General features: G+C 37.1%; 1 protein-coding gene and 1 long non-coding RNA gene across 5 annotated transcripts in view; one reads left to right on the top strand and one right to left on the bottom strand.

The window, feature by feature from the left end:
• Positions 1 to 23,781, top strand: part of LOC139754069 (uncharacterized) — a 101,646-nt gene that overhangs the window by 59,299 nt on the left and 18,566 nt on the right. The window contains exons 6-7 of one of the 2 annotated variants that reach the window (XR_011713826.1): positions 13,388 to 13,474; positions 15,430 to 15,530. This is a non-coding gene — a long non-coding RNA (uncharacterized lncRNA). Of the gene's footprint in view, positions 1 to 13,387; positions 13,475 to 15,429; positions 15,531 to 23,781 lie in introns of those variants that run through there. The other variant, XR_011713827.1, reaches the window with a different exon arrangement.
• Positions 382 to 15,489, bottom strand: LOC139754068 (uncharacterized). 3 transcript variants are annotated; one of them, XM_071671109.1, is made up of 10 exons: positions 15,335 to 15,489; positions 12,249 to 12,385; positions 11,031 to 11,189; positions 8,955 to 9,070; positions 7,411 to 7,556; positions 5,791 to 5,953; positions 5,206 to 5,365; positions 4,313 to 4,515; positions 3,452 to 3,566; positions 382 to 1,327 (listed from the first exon to the last, which is right to left on the bottom strand). In XM_071671109.1, exons 1-10 carry the CDS (start codon positions 15,487 to 15,489, stop codon positions 1,095 to 1,097), a joined length of 1,587 nt encoding a protein of 528 aa, XP_071527210.1. In that variant the 3' UTR covers positions 382 to 1,094. The 3 variants fall into 3 exon arrangements, with proteins under 3 accessions (XP_071527210.1, XP_071527211.1, XP_071527212.1); XM_071671110.1 differs by lacking the exon at positions 15,335 to 15,489 and adding an exon at positions 12,779 to 12,828; XM_071671111.1 differs by lacking the exon at positions 382 to 1,327 and adding an exon at positions 1,368 to 2,626.

The raw sequence follows: 23,781 nt of genomic DNA, 5'->3' as shown, positions 1-23,781 counted from the left end.
GCCATCACACATGTTAGGTATACAGTAAACATCTGAGGGTTTGCCATTTTACACTCTTGGTTACATTCTGTGGGAAACTTCTACTTCATGAAACTACAGGTACTTAAAGTAATGGAATAAAAGGAGTAACATTCTAAAGCAATTAGTTTCAACACTTTAAACCCATAATGTACCCTAAATAATCACAATATATGAAGTTTCCATAAAAACATAACACTGTTTGAAATAAAGCTAACCCAATTCACGGAAAATAAAATGATTTGCCACCTGAGTGAGATAGTGGTGTAGTAAGGCAGTTTAATGCTGCCAGACCTTAGGACATTTGCACTCCAAAAGAGCAAACACATTTGTGATGTGTAGGACTGTATGTAAAAAAGATAGTGTTATAATTCTGTGTACTCTTTCAAATTCATAATTTTTTCCTAAGAAAAAAGATAGTGTTACAATGTTGTGTATGCCTCTGAATTCATTATGTTTTTCAACAATTTTCCTAATTTTACTTTCATAGCAAATACTTTATGCACCCAATTAGGGTTTCATGAGAGAAGTGGTGGACTACTCATATTGAAAAAGCTACTCAAGTCATAAAACAAAACTAAAATCTGCAGAACTATGGGGATTTACTGTACAAGGAAATGATAGTTTTGGAAACTAGCCAATAAACGAGGATATTTCAGGAAATGTACTATACACTGATCAATGTAAATCTTAGACTTAACAAAATCACTAAAAAGAAATGCCACAATGAAAAAGGAGAACTATGTATAACTAACATTTAATTGCTTTTAAAAGAATCTGCTTTGGATTAATGAGGTACAGAAGTCATGACAAACTGAATTAAGCAGGCATAGGAAGGGTTTATAATACAAAGCTTTATAATTTCCTTCATCATGAAAACTGGGATGATATCCAAAAACAAAGTCATATCTTAACATTCTTGCATTCTTTAAAACTTTGTTCATCTACAAAATATATTTAAGTATTTCATATAACAAAGTTAGAAAACTATTACAAAAACTGAGGTCAGTTTTATTCAGGCAAGACAGTGTCTTATTCACAATTCACAGCCTAATGATAGAGGTAGCAATTCTTTATCATTCTTCTGATGCAAAATGAATATTTGGAAGAGAAAGTACAAAGCAATTTCCTTCCCTGTCAGAAATAGCCACAACTATGTCACTGTTTCGAAAGTATGCTGCTAATCTTGAGACTGGACGGGAAGTCACAGACAAACAAAGAGAGGGTACATAAGACTCCATAACTGCCCAGTTTATCTTTAGATCAGATGCCTTGTCGTCAGTCAAGATCTTGTACAGAAGCAGATGACCTATAAATGAACAAAAATTTAGGGCTCTGAGCCATGAAAAAATAATTTTCTACAAGATAGAGCCTAATGAGCATCTGAGAAAGCACTTGTTGTGTGGGGTTGTTAAAACACTTGTTTATTCCTACAGTAAGGTGTATCTATGAGGATTTATCCTCTTCAACCACCATAGTATGTAAAAGGCCAAGAGGTGCTTATTCAAAGGAACTAACATCAGTATAGCAACCCATCCAGGCCTATAATGTCATATACCACAGAGATCAGGTAGCACCAAGTGACCATCCATTTAAATCATTCACTTACAACTAGAGTCTGTGTTTTGGCCCTGGTGCTGACATAATGCAGGAAACGATTTCCGAAAAAGGCATGCGGGAAGAACATGTGGATGCTTACAGGGTTCTGCCTTCAGTGGAAAATGGCTATTAATCCTTCAAACTTATTCTTCTTGTTCAAGGACATGCCTTATGAGCATATGAAAGCATGCCCACATGAAGAAGAAAGGTCATATGAAAGATTATTTAAAAATCATTGGAAAGGACCTATCCTTAATGAATATTTGGTTACTGCTTTTGTATGTCTGCATTTGAAGTCTGATACTGATCCCCATGAAAGCAGAACATTTGGAACACACCTCATATATGATTATCAATATCCAGGTCAGTACAACACACTTTAAGTATGGACTGTTTCATGAATCATGAGACATTAAAAAGAAAAAATAGAAATAATTCATAATACAGAAGAGTAGTGATTAAGCTGATATGTCCCTCATAACAAATGTTTATGGCTGCCGCTGTACAAAGGAATATAAAAAAATCAAACAGCCCATAAATTTGATTCAAAAAGCTTGTAAAAGTTTCCCTTGACTAAGGAGGTACAAATAATGTCAATCATAGACCTAAAATGTTTCCCTTGACTAAGGAGGCACAAATAATGTCAGTCATTATTTGTTAGGTTAGGTTAGTGAAGTGGTTATTAAATCTTTTTGTAAAAGTGCCTATGGTGATGCTTTCAGCTACTCTTAACTGGTGAATCATTCCATTTATCCACTTGTTTGTAACCAATGAAATTAAGCAGACAATTCTAGCCTGTTAAAAAGTCTTTGATAATTCTCAATATCCATATTAAATCACCCCTTAACCTTCTCTTTTTTTAAGCAAAATAGATTAGAGTCATTTAGTCAACTCTCAAAGGATTTGTTTCTCAGTCTGTGAATGATCTCTGCAGTTCACCAACGCAATCTTTCCATTCTGTCTATGTCTTTGTTCGAGTAGGGTGACTAAACCTGGACACACCAATGAACTGTAAAGAGTAACAATGATTTCTTTTAATTTATATTCACAAGCCCTTCTTCTGAAATCAAAAGTTTTGTTGATCCTTGTTACTATATCAGTGCACTGTTGGCTTTAGGTCTCCAAAATTTTTTACATCTGAGTCTTTTTCCCCATTTACTTTTGTGGCACAATAAAGTTCATCCTATTGTCTACCTTCTCATTTTTACTAACAATACATAACACTGCACTTTTTGATAGAATTTATTTGCTACCTGTAAGCTTATCCATCAATTTATTTATGTCACTTTAAGGCAGTACAAGTTCAGTTTCTGTTGTAAATGTATTTCCCAGCTTAGTATAACCAAGAAAAGATTATAATTTGGATTACAACCCATTCTGTTATCATAAATATGCATGAGAAAGAATTGATCCCAAGATTGGCAACTAGGCACACCCCCTCTTACACCTAATCATTCTTAGGCTTGGCTTTTAATCACTAATCTTTGTTTATGGCCAGGTAAATAATCTACTGACCACTTAAATGTTTGTGGCAAGGTAAACAATCTACTAACCACTTAAGTACAACCTTATCTATAACATGTGACTTAACTTTTGCCAGTAAACTTTGATACACATATATTGGGAAAGGGGTAATGAAAACAAACAGGCTGTCACTAGATGGGGTTTGTGCTCCTTGTCACTTATTGAGGTCAAAAGCAAGGGTTTCTTTAGTTTATCATGAGGTGGAAAGCACCTACATGCTAAGTCAATGTGTGACACACAAAGGAAAAAATAACCCCTGTAAAATTATACCGTCTTGTAGAGGAAGCAATTCTAAAGACATCTTGCTTACCTTGACTGGTACCACAGAAGACAAGGCCTCGCCTGTAGTTTATTACAGTCACCTCTAGCAACATTGTTGCTCCTACCCGCACCTTTGCTAGTGTCACTATGCAACTGCTAGCTGGCTGAAAATCAGGGGCAATTATCAGGGTTCTTGTAATGTACAGTACGTAAGACCTATAAATGTCGCTAATCTATAGAAAAGTAAGCAAAAGTAAGATTTTCTGAGAGGATATATATGTTTAACTGAGATGAACAATAGCTATTCACCTACAAAATTACTTTAAACTCCTACTCTTTAAAACATACATATTCTCATATTCTCCTTAAACATCCAGTGTTTTTCAATTGTAATGTGAGTCACAATGTGTGAGATGAGATTAACCTCTTTATGCAGTTACAGAGATTTACTTCCTTGCATATATTTGATAAGTACATTAAGTCTTGTAAGACTGTTAAAAGATTACTCTCTTATGAATGCTAGATCTCTGATCTTGTTTAGATATGTTCACAAGTACCCAGAGATAATAAATTTTGCTACATTAGGCTCCAGTCTGGGACTGATTTATGCCCAATAACCCACTTACGTGATCACTCATGTGGAGGTATCAACTGAGAAACCAACTCTAGTCAAATGACTAGAAGGATATTCATTGCTATATTTAAGAATTTAAGCAAATATATAGAATACAAGAATAAGCCCAACAGATTTAGAACCACTATGGATAGGTTACATCATCAACAATTAGTGAGCAAAATTTCCAGGTATTTCATAAAAATGAGCCAATACATTAAATTATGAATTTAAACTATCCACCTCTATAACACTGAAAGGTTTCTAATATACAGTACAAAATATATTAGCCCATACCTCAGAATATGCAAGATTATTTTTGCTTGCTTCATCACTGATGCTTCCTTCTGTTGGAGTTATATAATCATTTTCAACTTTGACTTGACTTTTTCTAATACAACTTGTGTTACCAACTGCCTGTGGACCTCTCTGTACCCAGCTTGTCAAGACACTCTCACCCACCAGCCAATAGTCCCGTCCACGATCCATGTGCCAATAGACTGCCAAGCATTAACTATATATAATGAAAATAGTCTATTCTTTTTATAAAGTGGTGTTCTTATGCTACTGCTAGTGAAGAAATCATTTGGAATAGTACAGCAGAGATGCAGTATGTGTGGAAGCATATGGTATGCAGAAACTACTCATCTTCAGGGAGTACATATTACATCATATTGATGGTAGCAGTGGGTAGGAATATTAAGTAGGAGCCTCTGCAAACACTGCATTAGAGTTGCCCTCTACCAGTCGTTTGTTACAGGTGAGGCACTGAAGGCTAAAAAGCAGCACTGGAATTCACTACTTATGGAGTTCCAGGTGGGAATAGGAATCAGAGATATAGATAGATAAGACCAGTTGCTATATTCTTTATGCAGTGGTCTTCATGAGTACATCAAAGGCATATGAAATCACAATGCAATGTTCCAAAAATTTTCTTTTTCATCAACTGCACAAGTGTACATGCAGGAGGGGAGCAGGGTGACTTAAGGACTGGGGAGGATGTGTGAATCAGGCGTCTGCTTTGGAATATTTGTGTAAGGAATACTTGGAGAAAGAGATGGGGTTTGTATGTGCCATATATGGACCTTGAGAAAGTATATTACAGGGTTAAAACAGAGAGGCCTTGTAGAAGTTGCTACACATTTATGGTGCACTTTTTGACCTCTATCATTTCACCAATAAATACTCACATAAAAGTGTTCTAGATGTAATGGTAGATGCAAAAATAAGACCTCGGGCTAGCAGTGTAGGATTGGGGTAGCGGAGATCCTTATACAGTGGTGACTCAGCAACCAGGTTCCCTGACAGGGTGTATGAGACAACATGGCCAGCTGAAACTACAGTAGTCACCTGGTATAAGAGTGAAAAATACATTAAGGAGCATTTTGAACTGGCATAAACTTTAATCTTTTTTTTTCATACTTGTTTTCTGTTTCCCATGTTGGCAAGGTGGTGACAGGAAAATACAAGGAAATGGTCTCATTCACTCATATCCACTCTCTAGCTATTGTGTATACAGCATTGATACCAAATTTCACTTCCTGTGTTTGTGAACTTACATGATTTACATGATTCACACACATACACACACCCTGGCTTGTACTGGGTACCTATTTATCAGCCAGCCCCAAGTAGGTTGGGTTTGAGCTAGCTGTCCAGTTTGTGTGTGTGATATCAGGCTCAGTATGAGGTGCTCAAAGGTTTCATTCAAGATCTTGTAAGTGAATTTGCTATGTAAAAACATAATTAATTAAAAAAAAAAATTAGATACTTGCAAATCCATTCCAAAGATCCCAGTAGACTGGTGGAGAACTTGTCTTGATGCGTCCTTCGTGACAAAGTTCAACATGCCCCTGTTCAGTTAGGAGACTTGCTCGATAGATGGAGAGATGATGTTCATCCACCATTTGGGAAACTACCATGGTATACCCATCACAGCTGTAATCAAAATTAAAGTATTACTGTATAAGTTGTGATGATTTATTCAGGCATGAACAGACTTTGTATTTCATGAGTTCCAGGAACACAATAAATCATCCATGTATCTTACTGTATTGGAAAAATCAGAAAAAGTATATGCTGGAAATATCATGGCTGGTGCTTTGTCATTTTAGTGCATAGTATTATGAAAGTAGATATTTGCATAAGCTAAGATCAGAAGTCATGTCCTAAGATTATGCTTTGAGCCTGGTTCTACATAATTTTTATACTAATATTCTTACTTTTTACCATCATATACATAAAATACAAGATGCTGCATAATTCAGTGACCAACTACTTCATATTATGCTTTTACTGACATTATTCTCCAAACAAAAGATGTATATAAAAAACTCTTATCATCAAACTTAGCATATCATCTCCAAACAGCTACTGATTTGCCTCTCATTACCACCCCCTCTCCCCTCCTCTCTAATCCCAGCATACCAGATACTCCCCATCAATCTACAACCCTTATATTCACCTCTCTATAATCACCCTTATATTCACCTCTCTATAATCAGATTAAACATCACTGTGACATCACACATCTGTGACCTGCTTTCATCCAACCTTTCATACCTTCCTTCCCAACTCGCATACAATTCTTCTGATAAAAACACCTCAGTGCATTCAGTATTTTCCATTTTCCCATAAATCAGCAGCACCTTCCACAAGGCCTCTCTTTCAACCATATCAAACACTCTCTCCTGATCCAAGTAAGCTGTTTTTCTTCTTGTTCTTCTCAGATATTTTTCAAAGCAAATACCTTGTCCATATATACAACCTCTACTGATATTTTGTGCACACAATCACTCCCTGAATCATCACTCATTTTGTCAGTCCTCAGACACCTCAATTTGGGAAAATCCTTGGGTTATGCATTCCTGTAATTATTTATTTAGATATTCATTCCATGAATGGACTGTTTGTCTAAGAGAATTAATTGTAAGGTGGTTAGGACACTGCAGGTCAGTGGATTTAGCTTTATAGTGGTTTAGTAGCTCAGTGGAATATTCCAAGCCATATGTTAACATATATGATCATATGAGCTGCCTGTGCAAAGCTTAGCAATTGTAAGAGGCACAACAAAAGGCCCTAATCAACATCCTTTATTTTGCTTTAAGCACTCATTGAGAATGGTCTCATTGGTTTGGAGTGAGTTTTCAATAAGAATTATACTTTGTTACAGAAAAAACACAACAAATTTATCACAATAACTAATCAGATTGTTAGGTTATGGTTTCATTTAACCACAAAAATTATGATATTTGGAAAAGAGATTCTTCTGAATCTACATCAGTCGACTATTGTTCTTCCTAGAACAGTCCTCTATGGTTCATAGACAAGCAAGAAATTAAATTTACTAGTTTAACATTGTCCTACTTTGATGTGAAGAAATAAAATTTTCTAACCATAGTCTGGAGTCAACAGAGAGTTCAGGGCTCACAGTAAGTGGTGTGAGTGAGTTCAGTTGTGGCCCCACCATGTAACACCTCAAATCTTTATTTACACACACTGCCAGGATTGAAGGAGTTTCTGGCATCTCCATAACACAAACCTAGAAGAAGAAGTCTTATTACAAGTTAAATCTGACATCTATAAATGATGTTTTAGAAAATTTTCTGGCTACCCCATGCTAATAAAATCTAATCATTCTAAAACTATGCAGTGAATATGAAAAAGAAAAGAATCAAGTTTCTCTGAAATTTCAGTAGTATCCCATGAAAAATAAATCATATCTATTTAAGCAATGAGATGGGGAAGTTTTCTTCTCACAAGATATGCTGTTAAGGCTACTCATGCAAATTATGTTTAGCCTAAAGGTGCAAAAACAAGAATTTAAACCCCATTCAAATTCTGAAACAGATTAACATCCAGATCACTTTGCCCTTTGTAAATCCTATCCAGGATCTCATTGGCATGCACTTCTCAACTCTAGAGTGCCACTGAATATGAAAAAGGAAAAAGAGATAAATAGAAAGATATGTTAAGACAGCATATCTTGTTAGATAATATTCTCTCTGCCTCAAAGGTATTCTCCTGACACATGTTGTTATAACTCCATAACTGATGGCAAACCAAAATGTGGAAACAGGATAAAGAGAAGAAAAATCATATAAAGGTGTACATTAAGGAAAGTAGGAACTGAAAACATTTTCACATTTACTTGATTTGACCAATGATTAATCATTTCTGATCAAATATATACATATTAGTGGGTAGAATTTGGTTGGTAGCCTCCCACTAGGGAGGTGCATTACTTGTACTACCTGCCTGTGTATTGGGAGGGTTGGTGATGGTTGTGTTGTGAGTCAACATTTCAGTGGTTATCAGGTCGTGTGTCTTTTCTTTCTGCCTTACCCACACATGAACTGCTATCATTCTGTCCACAAACGTACAATATCTCCTTGTCATAAACACTTAGCTCACACTCTCACAACTCATTCTTCATAACTCTGGATTTTTCTTGTGGTCAATCCTGCCTTTTGGCAAAATAGTAGGAGCAATTGATAGAAGTATTAGGTAGGTATAGTAAGCAGGAGCATTAGGTAAAAGTAGTTGGTAGGTAGGAACATAAGCTGGAGCATTAGGTAGTAGTAAGTTGAAATGTTAGATTGACACATTAGGTAGAAGCATACAGTAAGAACATTAGGTAGGAGCCTTTGAAAACTGCACCAGAGTTGTCCTCTGCCAGTGGCCTGTTAAGGGTGAAGCAATAAAGGCTAAGAAGCAGCACTGGAATTCACCAGCTATGGAGGCTTTTGCCATGGCCACCCCCTTGAGGGAGTTCTCAGTGGGAATGGACATGAGATATATAGATAGACTCATAGATTAATACCTATCTGGTACTCAGATTATTATTCTTTAATATAATCATGAAGATTTGTTTACACACTTTCAAATGCATGTAAAATAAAATCTAAAGTTTCCCAGCCCAGGAAAATAATGAACTTACCTTGAGAATTCTGTCATTGATGCATAGCATACAGCACTCTTGCCCAGTCTTTCCAACTATCCTTATGATACTTACGTTCTTCTCCCTACTGTGAGACACCACCACCACAAAATCTCCTGATATGAATCAGATGAAAATTAGAGTATTCATTCATCGAATTCGATGGGATCTGTTCATACACTGTTTACAAACTGATGACAATGCAAGAAAAATATCTAAAAAAAAAAAAAAAAAAAAAAAAAATGTATTATTTAATATCAGACCTCCATGGCCTATTCTAACTGATTATGTCACATTAACTTATAATCTGTAGTGGTACATAGGCAATAATTCATGGGGAATTCTTCTCAAGGAAAATTATCATATAAAGTAAATTTCATGCAGGTTCAATCTTTTTAGCAAATGTACCACAGGAAAAAATAATGATAATGGTGAAAATGCTGCAAACATTCATCTATTTACATATCTATAAATCATGTTTTCTGTCAGTTAAAATAACAGTGATGCACTGACAATCATCTGGGAACGCTTGAATAACTGAAAATGGAGCGACATCAGTCCAACCAAATTTTTGCCATAATTCTGATTTTTAGTAAACTTAGCAGTAGTCATAAAAATAAAATGTCATGAAAAGATGAAGATAAGCACACACAATTCAGGAGACTAAATCTGTTTTCAAGCATGAGTCTTGTAATTAGTAGGACTGAAAATTAAAACTTTTTCAGTTATAAATGAAACAGATTAATTTGTCTCAATCTAACGTTCCAACCCTTTGGCGACTGAATATACTGAAAGCTGCATCTGTAGCATATAACTGTAAATTTCTGTCACCTGCTTCATCATTCTCATTCATTTTACACAATCATGTGTTTTCTTTCGTACTATTCGCCATTTCCCGCATTTAGTGAGACTTGTGTCTCTTACACGATTTACTTTACAAACAGAATATTTCCTCTGCACAAGATACCCATTGCATTATTTTCTTTTGAAAGACTTCCTAAATCTCTACTCTCCTAAAGTCTTGCATGATCCTTCTCTTCTCCTTGGACTTTCAGTCATCCTGTAACAGATTTTCACCCTCTCTAGCCATATAGCAATACTAGTAACATGTTATCCATTTGCATTTTTGTGTTTTCTTACTTTATATATCCTTTTCATATTTCCATTTTCTACATAAGTAAACCATGGAATAGTAAGAGACTTGGCTGTGATTGGCAAAGGCTGTTTTAATACATTATACCATACATGCAAACTAGGGAGTGAATATGTGCTTATGAGGCCCTTTTTTGTTTGCTCCAAGTGCTACCTTGCTGAAGTAAGGAAAGCATTTTGAGATAAAAGAAAATAGTAAATCATGCTCTTCTGAACAAATGTAAAATTTCTGATACCCTTGCTTGAGAAAACAGTAGTTTCACTTTCTTCCATAAGGGATGGAATAATAATTCCACAAAGAATTTTCCTGCATATTCCACACTCCAATTTCTTCCCATTAATCAGAGATTTCAAAATACTCCAACTGCTCCTCCTTCCACTAGTCTTCTCTCACCTTCCTTCACACTATCACTCTTCCTTAACATCAGCCCAAAATCACCTAAACTTTTTCACAACTCAGAGTTTCATTTTATTTAAAGAGGCTTACACTGGGACTGCCACACTCTTCCTTCAAAGAGATTTACACTGGGACTGCCACTCTCTCATACAATAGGACCTTCATCTTAACTCTAGTTACTCCATTTTTTTTAAATCCGTCATCTTTAACAATCCAGTATTCATCCAAAAGTAAGGAACTACTCATCCTAAGATATTAGATTAGTCTAGTTTACATAAAAATTTATGTTTCATAAGACCTACTTTATAATTGAGAATACTGGTACCCTGATCACTCTTACATTTGATTACCTTAAATGGAAAAAGTAATGTCTGTGTCCTTTCTAATCCCAGTATCTCATTGGGAATTCTGACATTAAGAAAGTAGGGAGATACCACTGAAAATGATAAGTTTCATACAGCTCTACTACAGTAACTCGCATTCAAAGTTTGTGTTAAAGATGTAAAGCTCAGTGAGGTAAATCCTACCTGCTGTTGCAAGATGTGTCACCTGTTGTAACTGCTGCATCACCAGGCAGTCTTCTGCACATGCTGTTACAGCAGTCTGCATCAACATTCTATTAATATCTAACCAGTCAGGTTCCTGGACTCTGTCTTGATACTCAGTCTGTGATGTCATCAACTCGTCTGCAGGAGAAAGTCCTGCAGATCTAATGTCTCTCAATGACTCAATGTTAAGTCTTGTTAGTTGTAATATTTGCAACAGTTAGGACAAATTCAACCGAGGTGTGTTGATCTCTTCAGCAAAGGCAAACAACTGTTATACACTGAAATGTATTGCTGATGGTTTACTCTTCACAAGTTACCACCTCCGTTGTTTCATGAATCACTTATGAATTAAATTAAAGTTATGATTATGATTAGTTAATATATCTTTCTTGTGTTATAGATATAAAATTTCTTCCAACAGAGAACTGACAGTTTGCTTACATGATAAGAATTGTAGTTTGTGGTTCTCTAAACTCTTTATTGATTTAATAACTCCTGATACATCTCTCATTTGAGTCAGTGCACTGTTTATGAACAATATGTATGAGTAGTATGAATAAAGGTGAAAAATATATCAGGAGAAGTGAGTACATGATTAATTAGAACATATGAAGGAAGTTTTGTCACTTTCAGTTGAAGACCATGCACAGAACACAAGAAATATTTTTGATATTGTATACTGCAGAGGCCAATATAATAAAAATAATGGACTGAGACAAATATTATGCAATGATAAAGGGTAAAGCCTAAGGAAGCCAAGATGATAAAGGATCAACTGAGTAAGGATTGCACAGATCCTGCATTTGGTCTGCATGGTAGTATCAAATACAGTATCTATCCAAGCTTCATTCACTTAAATATAACATGTGAAAGCCTGGGGAGAGGTAAGTGACAATATCCCAGTGTAAATAATCACATTTCAGAAAAAGATGTTTCTTAAATCAGAGAGTTCAGTAAATTTTTGTATTGGTACCAATAACAACATTATTTTTAGACCAGTAAAAAGTACACTTTTATCTTTACATAACTGTACACACGATGTATCTACTCATCAAACCCCCTTTAGATCTATCATACCTATCCCTATTCCATGACTAGAGTATGTCCATGATTATCAAATTTATTCCTACCAGAATGCAAGATGCAAGAGTATTATTAAACTTTTGTAAAAATAATAACTTTCAACATTCAACCTACCATCAGTTACAATCTCATTGTTGTTATTTAATGATGTTGGAGGTACTGTGCAAGTGGGGATATGAGTGTTATAATACTCATGTGTTAGTTCAGCCAGAAGACGTGCTGGTAAGCGGTGACATCTCTCACGGCATACTCTGGAGAAGAAAAGCAAATTTGAGAATAACAGTGAAAGTATCTGATGCACTCCTGCCAACCATCCCAATGCCTTCATGAAAGTCCTCATATCTGAACCCATTAGTCTTTTACCATTTACCAAACTAGCAAAAGGTCTAGAAATTCTGGTCTGAACCTATAGAGTGGTCCAAAAGTTATGATGAATCTTTCCTACTTATTTCTGCCAGTTTAAGGTTTTTGACACAAGAATGCTAAGGATATTAAATGAAATACTGCAAAGACCTTAGTGCTTCACATTCTGAGTATAATATTTCCTTTGACCTTTCAGATCCCCAAATTTTGGTCTATATGGCTTATCCTTATGTGTAATTTGCTTTTATGAGAGAATAACAGGTGTAGAGTTCAAGACTCACAGGGATTTTTTATAGCTTTTACTTATAACTATCATAGCTGTTTTTCAAAAAACATATGATATTTCTGTGTCATCCGTTCTTGCACTAGATTTCAAGAATCATCACGCTGACATGAGGGAAAGTTTTCCCTTTCTTGGTTATATGTCTTGGCTTGATACTCTGAAGTGAGTGCCCTATCATTCTTCTATAAAACTTTACTTTTTCAAAAAGTTTTAAAGTTAAAAAGAATCAACTTGGTTTCCACTGACTCCTATTTCTGCGTTAACCCTAGATTAATCATTTTTCATATGGTATGATAGGTCCCTACGCTTAAGGGCGAATTTTGAGGCCCTTCTTTTTTACCCTATCCAGCCTATCAATTACTTCTCTGGTGTACGACCAGGCAAAGTCTACATATACATTTGTCACCAAATTCTGGTCAAACTTTAAGTCCGTCAAGTCCGTCAGTCGGCTGTCTCCGAATCCATCTTCCCCAATCGTTCCTGCCCCTATACTATCTGTTCACTTGAACTAAAGTCAGTGCGTTCCCTCTTCTTTCAAATCGAACGTCTGATGCCATCGTTTCATCTCATTCTAGTACGTCTTACAAGAATTTTTTATTTCTTTCAGAGAACCAGTCCAAATATTTCCTGGCCTGATGGTGCAAACTTTTGTCATATGCGACTACAGAGAAACATCCTCTCCATGAGTTGTACTGTAAGTAATCCTTGCCTAATTTTTCTGATAAGGCAAATATTTCTGTTGCAACCTTGACATTAACTATATTATTTGAATTAAGTCTGCCATACTATCAATATCCAAACTCTTTCTTCTCAGTTTTCTCCAGAATAGCGTTACCCAGTATTTACTGTATTCATATCTTTTTTCCTTTCCTGTATGCATAATCATGCACTTGTTTGAATTAACATGAAAACACTTCTTATGCCATTATTCATTCCTCAGAGTTTATCAAATCATCCGTATAAGATTTCCGAGTTCCCACGAGCAAGTCTTTCCCAAAGATCAGCAGTGCTGATCGGTAAGAACAGCACTGCGGGATCTTTTCAGAAAGATCATGGTAGGGGCTTTCCATAAGTCTAATTAGGTAAATGACATTTTTAGGGGAGATCATGGGAAGAGCTTTCCTCACGTCTGATTTGGTAAATGACAGTCTTTTTGCCCATTAAATCAATTACATTTCCTAATTCCACAAAATTTTCTAAAACTTACTTTTTCATCGCTTTACATGGATATATCAGACGAACCAGACAACATTTGAATAGATCTTTATGCTCCTCGCACTTGAATACGGGGTTTGGACATTTTCATTTTTGTGGAAACTTCCCCATTTCCAGAGAGTGACTAAAAGGAGTAAGATTACAGGTATATATTTCTGAGATTAAGGCTGGCTCGAGTCCATTAAAGTAAGGACGTTGCAATGACCTCAACCTTCTTCATCAACTCCTTTTATTTCTTGGGGAAGAATCGACGGCTTGTAAAGGTTCACCTTAATAGAACCATTTTCTTTAACAAATCCTTTATGAAACTCGCAGTTTATTAAATGACTTCTCTGTATCTATACGAACACATACATTCAATTTTGTAAATCAGTGTTATCTTTTCTTTCATGGTGATTGTACTCCGGCAGTAAGTATATGACGATGTCAGCTCGTTTGACTTCACACGTCACTTTCATCCTGAACGCATAGTTGGCATTCCTCGACCGTCTTAGCTGGTTAGTTTCTTGCTTTGCGATACATCAGTACTTAACCTAAGCTTAGGTTTACTGACGCGCATGAACCAAGTTCCCAACCCCATAATTATGTTCAAGTTACGTTCCGGGGACAGGTTCAGTGAGCAGAGATTTGCTAGTCAGCCTTGTCTTTAACCGTATCATCCACTATTACACCGTCAGTAACTGGAGTCGACATTTAAGCACCTACAATGGCTAAACTATCCTATAAACTTCAAAATGATTTGTGTCAAATGCAAGATAATTTATGTCTAGTATAGTTAACAAAAATATTTCGATAGGTTTGTTAGGTTACGAAAGTAAGTACTGATCGCGCTATCGTCCTTTTTATCATTGACTTCTTAATGAGAAAGAGTCACGCATCACACCATCTGAAGAGAAACCTAAGTTTATGCGGTGTGAACAAATGGAGGACGTCTCGCTTAAATAACGTTTTGTCGTGTTTCCTACTTTCATATCCGGAATATATATATATATATATATATATATATATATATATATATATATATATATATATATATATATATATATATATAAAGGCTATACCTTACTTTTCTCGTAAAAGTAGCTATATGAAAATCTTCATCACTCGTAATGTTAATCCCAATGTGAAACAACGGGTTTACCTTGAAATAATTCATTTTCTTTGTTACTTGGAACTTGAGAGGTGACTTAGGTAAATATGGTGATATTTTTACGTAACGTATCACATGATACCACATTACTACGCTTTTAGATCCGTTTAGTAATTAGGGGATTTGGATACGAAAATCTCATTACTTTTAGACGGGCAAACAAGATGACAGAAGTTATTCATTCCTTACCTTCTCGCTAGATGTCTCCACTGACGACAGACGGTGGAGGCTCGTAGAAGATCTGGTGACGGTAATTTTTTCAGGATCGTCTCCCATATTTCCAGTGGCAGCAGTTGTTCCATCTCTAGCGGATCCTGCAAACACACCGCCGAGTGGTCACACATAACGGCAAAAGCCTACACACCTCAAGTCTGTAGCAGAGCGGCTACCGACGCAAAAACTATGAGCAGCGGTGGTTGAGGCTGAGAATGGAACAAGTCGCTCACGCAGGCTGGCGTACGGAAGCAATGGCGCTTAATTCAAGTTTCAAGTCACTGAAAATCCACTGAAACTTTAAAACATTTTTGTGGAGCACATCTCGTGAATCGTTAGTATTAGGAATGGACTTCACTATGCAGAAGGACGCGTCACAGTTACATATTTCAGCATAGATTTAGGTGGTCTTCTACTAATATGAATATATATGTACGATTGAAAGAAAGCCATCATGCGTAATCATTCACACACTAGAACAACGTTTATGTCCGGAGTAATACAGCCACTTGAAAAGAAAATTGATGTACTTTGAATGTATTTCTGAGGGCAGCAAAGTAGATAATATCGGAATTTATGCATGGTAATGTATTCAAAAGTTTTCAAATACAGTTGTATACGTAATGAAGAAAGCATATGCCGTACATAATTCATTATTAAACTATGGTAATATTTTCGTTTGAATCCATGGGGGACGAAAGCCAAAGTTTCTCAGATTGGAAGAACGGAACTGAGATAGAGGATTGTGGCAGGTTTTTCTTTGTCTTATCAATTGTAAAGATCATAAAGGACAACGTTCTGTTATAACCATCAGTCGAAAAATCTTATCTTCAAAGTTAATTACTGTGCCATATACACCCTCTTTGCACGTAAGATTGCTTTAGCCTATCACACTCCTATTTACTCATGTAGTTTTGGAAATTTAGTGTGGTCCCTATCGTAGAGTTGAAGTATTTGATTGGAGTAGTTACTGCAAAGGTGTAGAGTTACTACACGCTACAGTATATGATATTTTGATATACAGCCAATGTAAAATAGGTGTATAACAAAAATTCATCCCCCACACCCCTTCCCCGCCCAATCTCTCACAAGAATATCAGAATCATGTGATTATAAAAAGTTAATCCGCAGTGGCCCCTAGAGTGTGTGTGTGTGCGTGTGTGTGTAGGGGGAGGGCTGATTGAGTAGCAAAGCAACACGGCAAAGTGGTCCCAAACTGAGCTGTGGAGGTGGAAGACCTCGAAACCCTCATAAGGTATGCTTTAAGGCAGTAGTTTGCAAAACGTATGCACCCCCTGCTGAGAAGGTGGTTGGGGTTATGCTGGAGAGGATGGCCCAACTCAGCAGCTCTTCAAAGTTCACCCTTTGTTATCGCCTTTACTTATCACTGGCATTTTTTGTTTTTTTCAAGAAATCAGCTGATTGGAATACATACAATTTCATTTACCAAACGTCACAATGTACTGCAGCGTCTTATAAATAACCAACTCAGAATACTCAAGCCAAACAATTGGCTGCTGACGATGGTAAGGCTAGCCTATTAGAAAGTACTGAATATCCTTTTATTGCATCCGAAATTTACTCTTTGTGAAGGAAAGGGAAGTAACACTTTCCTGAGTTGGTCAAGAGTGCTATTTCAATTTTGGAAGCCGCTGACGTAAGGTAGGGTCCTAGACAAACCGTTCTTATCGTGTTTGTGGCTAGTATAATAAAATTGGTAGCATCATTATCATCTTGCCATAATTGGTGTGCATCCATATCTTTTTAACAAGATATTGCCAAGTCTGTACAACTGCGTAGTATATATATATATATATATATATATATATATATATATATATATATATATATATATATATACACACACTCTAGGAGTCCCTTCGATCTTTTTGAGACGCTTGCAGCACAAGTGTATGTTACGCTAACAAGTTACGTCCTCAGGCTTAGAAAGGGAAGCCAGCGAAAGGAAAGTGGCACAAACCCTATTAACAGTACCTGGACACGTAAGCTTGTATAGCAAATCACCTGTTCCGGTATTTCTGCATGAAGACCTTGACCCCGCGGGCTTTGTGAGGGTGTGAATAGGTGGGAGGGCAGGGAGAGGTACAAAGAGATGTTGAAGGAATGATAATAATATCTTAAACTATCACAGGTATCCACCTACAAACGTTACTATTAAGACCTTGCTGAAACAGAGCAGTCTGTCTAGATTTTCTGAAGCAGTGAACTTTTCAGGCAGTTAGTGCAGCGCTATGCTGCAATACTTTGAAGTGAAAGATAGAACACTCCTCCAGTGTGACACCTTAACTTGACCTACTTCCATTAGCCAGCACTGCAGTTTGGTTCTCTTGTCTTTATTCTACAGAGATGAATTCCGTATCTGCCCGGCGGAGTTGGATGTTTGCGTGCCTCCACCATTAGCTAGACCACGCAATACTTTGGTCATTGTGTCATTTGATTACAGTGTGTCCCTTGACGACTTAAAAGTGCTTTCTCCTTTCCTGCAATACTAGGCTGATTGGATGATGCAGACATTGACCTGACCACAAATGATCAGAGCAAAGATCAAACCATTGTATTCAAGAGTCGTAACGTCGGCCTTTAAGATCGTATCGTAATGCTTATGAGGTCAAGCAACTACAAGACAGTGTTTTCACTTCCTCCGAAATTCGTTAATACTTTCCCTTGCCTCTTCATTTTCCTTTTCATAATTCCTTCTCTATTTCATTTAAGGCACGGACTTGATGGGGACTTTAGTCCGTGACTGGAGCCTTTAACATAGATAAAATAGATTCCATATATATATGATACTAGTAAAAGTACACTGACGTTAATGTGATTACGGGGAAACTAATAAAGGTATCTTCATAAGGAAACAAACCCCGTAAATTAGGTTAGCAAAACAAACAGTTCCAGTGCCACGAAATCATAGTAAACAAACAAACCAGAAGTGGAAAGGGCCAAGGGTAAATAACTCGCTTCCCGTTCTCTATGACAAGGCATCATCCCCGTCCTGTGTGGTACCAACTGACCCCACACAGCTGCAGCGTTTTTGTTTTTCTTTTTATTTATTTTCAAGGGCTCGACTCTTAAAGCACAATGGTGTGACCCATGAGCATAATGGCCTGGCCTGTGATCAGACCTTTAAGGGTAAAATGCAAGGTAATACACCTGAGGGTGGTACAATTGTGTCCTAAGGTTGTACCATCATGCTCAAGGGTCGTACCGTCGTTCTCAAGGGTCGTACCGTCGTTCTCAAGGGTCGTATCATCATTCTCAAGGGTCGTACCGTCGTCCTCAAGGGCTAGAAATGTTTCTTACTTGTGTCAGCTTCTTTGTATCTTTGGAAAGGATTTTTGCAGTAAATATTTTGTATTTTACGGTTTTCTGGAAACAGAATATTTTTTTAAGGGACGAGTCATTTACTAGTCATACGGATAGATAGACAAGAGATATTCCCGTCAAATATCTCTACACTAGGGTAAGGTACGGCTGTACTGGGTATCCTCCTCCCTGGGAAGCCACTGCTCAAGGCCACTCGCCGAACACTATCGTCTCTTGTTTACTTGTTTACGCCTCTCGTGATCGCCTGGGATATGACAGGTGACGCCTCCCGTCACCACCTCTTGACAAACAACGACCACAGATTAGATGTGTGTGTGTGTACTCTGGGAAATCTTAAGTGTACTTGCTGTAATGATTGCTAACAGATCAGCGAGCAGATGACATGAAGCCAGGAATGAAATGTACATATCAAAACTAACTGAATATCTAATTGAATTTCTCAAAGAATTTGTAGGCACTATGTAACTCTGCACAAGATTATTTATACATTCTGCAAAATAATACTTGTACTTCCCAGTGAAAAGCAAGAAATGAAAAATAGATAAATTGGCGAGCAGATGAAACGAAATTATGACCAAAATGCGCCTATCAATATATATATATATATATATATATATATATATATATATATATATATATATATATATATATATATATATATAATGCTTGTTAGAAGTTAGCATTAAACATTACCTGATTTAGCTCTTCAGTTCGATTTGCTTCATATAACATCAACAGCGTCTTTTTTGATCAAGAGGTAGACTAAGCCAGGCGGCCCAGAGGTAGTAGATAACACCAGGTGGCCCAGAGGGAGTAGATAACACCAGGCGGCCCAGAGGTAGTAGATAACACCAGGTGGCCCAGAGGTAGTAGATAACACCAGGCGGCCCAGAGGTAGTCGGTAAAACCAGGCGGCCCACAAAGAAGAGCGAGGTATAGCTATCACGACGCCACTGCAAGAATTTTGTTTTGAGATATCTTGGTCTAATGTCGCCGTTGTGTGGCCTTACTTTCTGGCGCTAGCCCAACCCACGTACACGTTTGCGACAATGAACAGGCTAGGCTTTAAATGGTATTAGAACAAGACATGAAAGTTAAGTTCGTAGTACCGAAGAAAGTTGAACATCTTCACGTGATCAAGACAGTGGTAACGCCTTACACTTCCTCACTACGTTTATCGTCCTCGCATTGAGAAATTAATCGAAGTTAAAGACAGGAAGAAAAGAATTTGGGCGTCATTAGTAAAAGATCAAAGGAAGATGAATACGAAAGTTATGAAGAGAATAACGCAAAGTTACATTGCTGAAAAAGCGACAAAGTTGAAAATGTCAATTCAGAATTCCGTGAAAGCACACTGCTAGTTTAAAGAAGAGGAAATGACTGCGATGTTGCTTTCAAGTTTGGCAAACAGTGCAATCACGCGCACGTTTGCAGATACGTGTAGTTGTAAGTTATATCAAGTGAAGCTTGTATATGTATGATAATATATGTATGATAATATATATATATATATATATATATATATATATATATATATATATGATAATGATAATAGTAATTTTGATAATAATTCATGCAATAATAATCACATCATCAAGGGAGACAAGAGAGAAATATAAGTCAGTTGATATATACGAAAGTGCACTTGGGAACTCACCGTGTTCCATTTTCCTCGTGGACTCAGGAATATCTTGATCACGCGCAAAATTGTGATCCTTTCCAATATATATATATATATATATATATATATATATATATATATATATATATATATATATATATATATATATATATACACCTTTTGATGATAGCAAACAAGTGGCACCTATCCGCTCGGAACCTTGACGTAACCTTTGCGGAGGTTATCCACCCTTACAGAGAGCCTCCTCGTCTTTCTTAAGGAATTCTTTAGTGTTCAGTTACATCCTGATTGTTTAACGGTATGCAAGCACAGCATTACTTTTATGACCATTTACAGGCCTATGTTCATATCTGGTTATGTTCCGTCAACAGTGATTTTTGATATCAAAATTCCATTCACGGGAAGAACTAAAAGACATAGACCAAGAAAACGATAATCCATTTTTTTTTATAGATTTTTTTTTAATGACATCACAAAGGTTCACCATTGATGAGTTGCCAACAGCTGTGCAAAGATATTATGAGACGCAGAGGCTTGACGAAGGAGGCACGACACTTTTCGGAAGCAGAAATCAAAGTAATATTTTCAAAAGAAGGGAATAGGAATAAAGAACTGCTCTAGATATGATACCAATACTTCACACAGGGACCAATTAGTGTTTTTTTTAGAAGTCTACGTACTGCTTTGCTCAGGACAAGAATCTTCGGATGTAGACGAGGCTTGGGTCACTCACAGACGATATGCATAAAAATGATTAGCTCCTTCATTTTACAGTAAGTTTTGTAAGAAAAATTAGTTACTTTTCATCATTCTCTACAATGCAGCATAGTTGTTTAATCCAGTGATAATATGTGTATGCAAGTGATACCAGCGTTGTCATTATGCCAATACTTGTATCATTCGGTTAGTTTGTCAGACTACTCAGTAGCTACCTTTCTTATTACGATTTAAATGGAAAAGTGTAAGATATGAGAGAGAGAGAGAGAGAGAGAGAGAGAGAGAGAGAGAGAGAGAGAGAGAGAGAGAGAGGAGATCTGTCTTGGCCCAAGATACCAATACTAGCCGAGATATCGATACACCGATCCAGCGTTTGTGGAGAGACCATGTTTTTACAGAGGTCTCTTGTCTGGGTAGTATCGTCTATGGGAAAGGTCAACCACTGCTTGGGCATGGCTATTGCTGACCCATTGAGAGCGACAGTGAGGCTCTTGAGTACAATGATGCAGGCCCTTGGGTATGATGGCCTATAGCCAAGCAATTTTACCCAAGATTCGTATAGTCGTACCCAAGGGTCGTTCCGCCGTGCTCGAATCTTATCTTTGCTGAGGGGATTAACACTCTTACTGGTAATGCGTATTACCTCGGTTCAATACAATTTTCATTTCCAGTTCACAAATTACACCGTAGATTTTTCTGATTAGTAGAAAAAGCATAATTTCTCGGAGAACGAGAGAAATAGAAAGCGAAAGGCACGTTTGTTCTCATACCAGACCGCCGGCCGCCGACCAATCAGAGCTTCCCATCACGCGCACCTCCCAACATTCACTTCGAGAGCGCCATTCATTGAGACAAGTCTGGTGACGTCATACAGCTACGGTGGGGTTACACAACCTCGACGCTTCTGAAACCATAACACACCTGGTTTAGACCACCTGTGCCAAGAAAGTTTATTATTAGTATTGGAGGTATGCCGTCTTACATTCAAGTTTAGCTTCATACTAGCCTTTGTGTGTGCAACAAGTGTATTCGTTTTAAAAATGTGTGATACGCAAAGTCTTAGACTCAAGAAAGGCACTGTTTATAAAAATACTCCCGTATGAGCGACTGAGCAGCCCCGCGAAGCATCATAATACAAGTGGCCTTTCCCGCCAGTTTGTTGTCCGGTGTTGGTACCGTTACTCAAGGATAGATATTTGCAACTCGTATTCAGACGCACTACGGAAGCAATTAGTCGATAAAGTTCAAGGGTAGGTCTAAGTTGCGTTGTATAGTATGAGATGTTTTTGTTGTTGTTGTTGTTGTGATGTGTTCAGTAGTGAAATAAGGCGAATTAACTCCCAGAGCCCGACGGCAGAACCCGGAAGTATGATGACCTGACCTGTGACCTAACCCTTGACGGTCTTGATGGCAGTATGGTCATCGCACCTAAGGGTCGTACCCTTCAGGAGTTAATTACAGTTTTCTCATCGAAGGTAATTTGAAGGCAAAATCCAATATTCATACTATTTTTTTTAGATCATTCTAGTCTCTATTTATTTGCTGTTTGCCTGCATTCAAAGACAAATGTGGGCTACACCATCTTACAAGTCTCAATCCTCGCCCCGTCAGTATCTTCCTACGGAAAAAAAAATCACGAGAGCATTCTATATATAACAATATAAGGCATGCAGAGTATCGAATAATAGTCAAGAAAATCTATATGACGAAGATAAGTATAGAATTGATTATACAGCACAGTAAGAATGTCGAAAGTCTTAACCTTGTTTTTTTTTCACTTTGATGCACAGTGCATTCTGTGCATATCTTTAAGCTTTAATCTTAAACAAATATTATCGATGCTCAAAATCCAGACCAGTAAGTCAATGTTAATGTACTACGTGATCGTTTTCTACCCTGCTCAGCCTTCTTTTTGTTTTGTCTTGTGCATATTTTTTAGCGTCTAAACTGAAGATAAACATGACATGACAGTACGATCCTTGAACACGACTGTACGACCCTTGAGTATGGCAATACGATGTGTTAAACACGACTGTACGACTTATTAAGGATTACTGTACGACTCGAACCCCACGATACGATGGCCTGGTCTTCGACGTAACGTGTCAGATTAAAGGTCATTTTATCAAAGAATTCAAAGGGTTGTTCCTTTAGTGTTTGTCTTCGCAAGAAATTAACAAGAGTTGTTAACACCCGATACGTGGGATAGCTTCCTTACTTTCAAGTTTAATCAATGTGCTCCCAACGTTCAAAACGAGGAATCGTAACTCTAATCTCTTTAAACTAATCTTTCAGTCTCAGTTTGAACGTATCTTCAAAGTCCCATCTGTACAAAATATACCAAGACAGAAAATTTATGGTTTGTTTGTTTCTTATATGCAGGAAGGATCCATTAATAGAAGCTCAATATGATGTTGGAAGATAGTGAGGATTCATATATCAAGAAAGAAAAACCTTTTGGGTGAGGGACGTCTGGGCTAAACTCAGCCAGAGCATGTTGGAGCTGAGCTCATGTTGGTGTAAAGACCACCAAATCAATCTTCTATCGCCAGTCTAGCTTAAAATAATGGCAGATGCTTAAGAAGTAAAGCGTGTAGTGGTTCCCTCTCCCACCCCCAACCCCTCCCCTTTTTAGGTACGTCAACACTTGGGATGAATAGAGCGTCAAAATGTGTACCAAAGCCTAGCCATACTGGCTGCACCAGACGTTAAGAATCTG

Source organism: Panulirus ornatus, chromosome 16 (genome assembly GCF_036320965.1).
Source record: "Panulirus ornatus isolate Po-2019 chromosome 16, ASM3632096v1, whole genome shotgun sequence".
NCBI classification, from domain to species: domain Eukaryota; kingdom Metazoa; phylum Arthropoda; class Malacostraca; order Decapoda; family Palinuridae; genus Panulirus; species Panulirus ornatus.
Note: the sequence above shows the minus strand (reverse complement) of the source record. Positions and strands in the feature narration are given on the sequence as shown.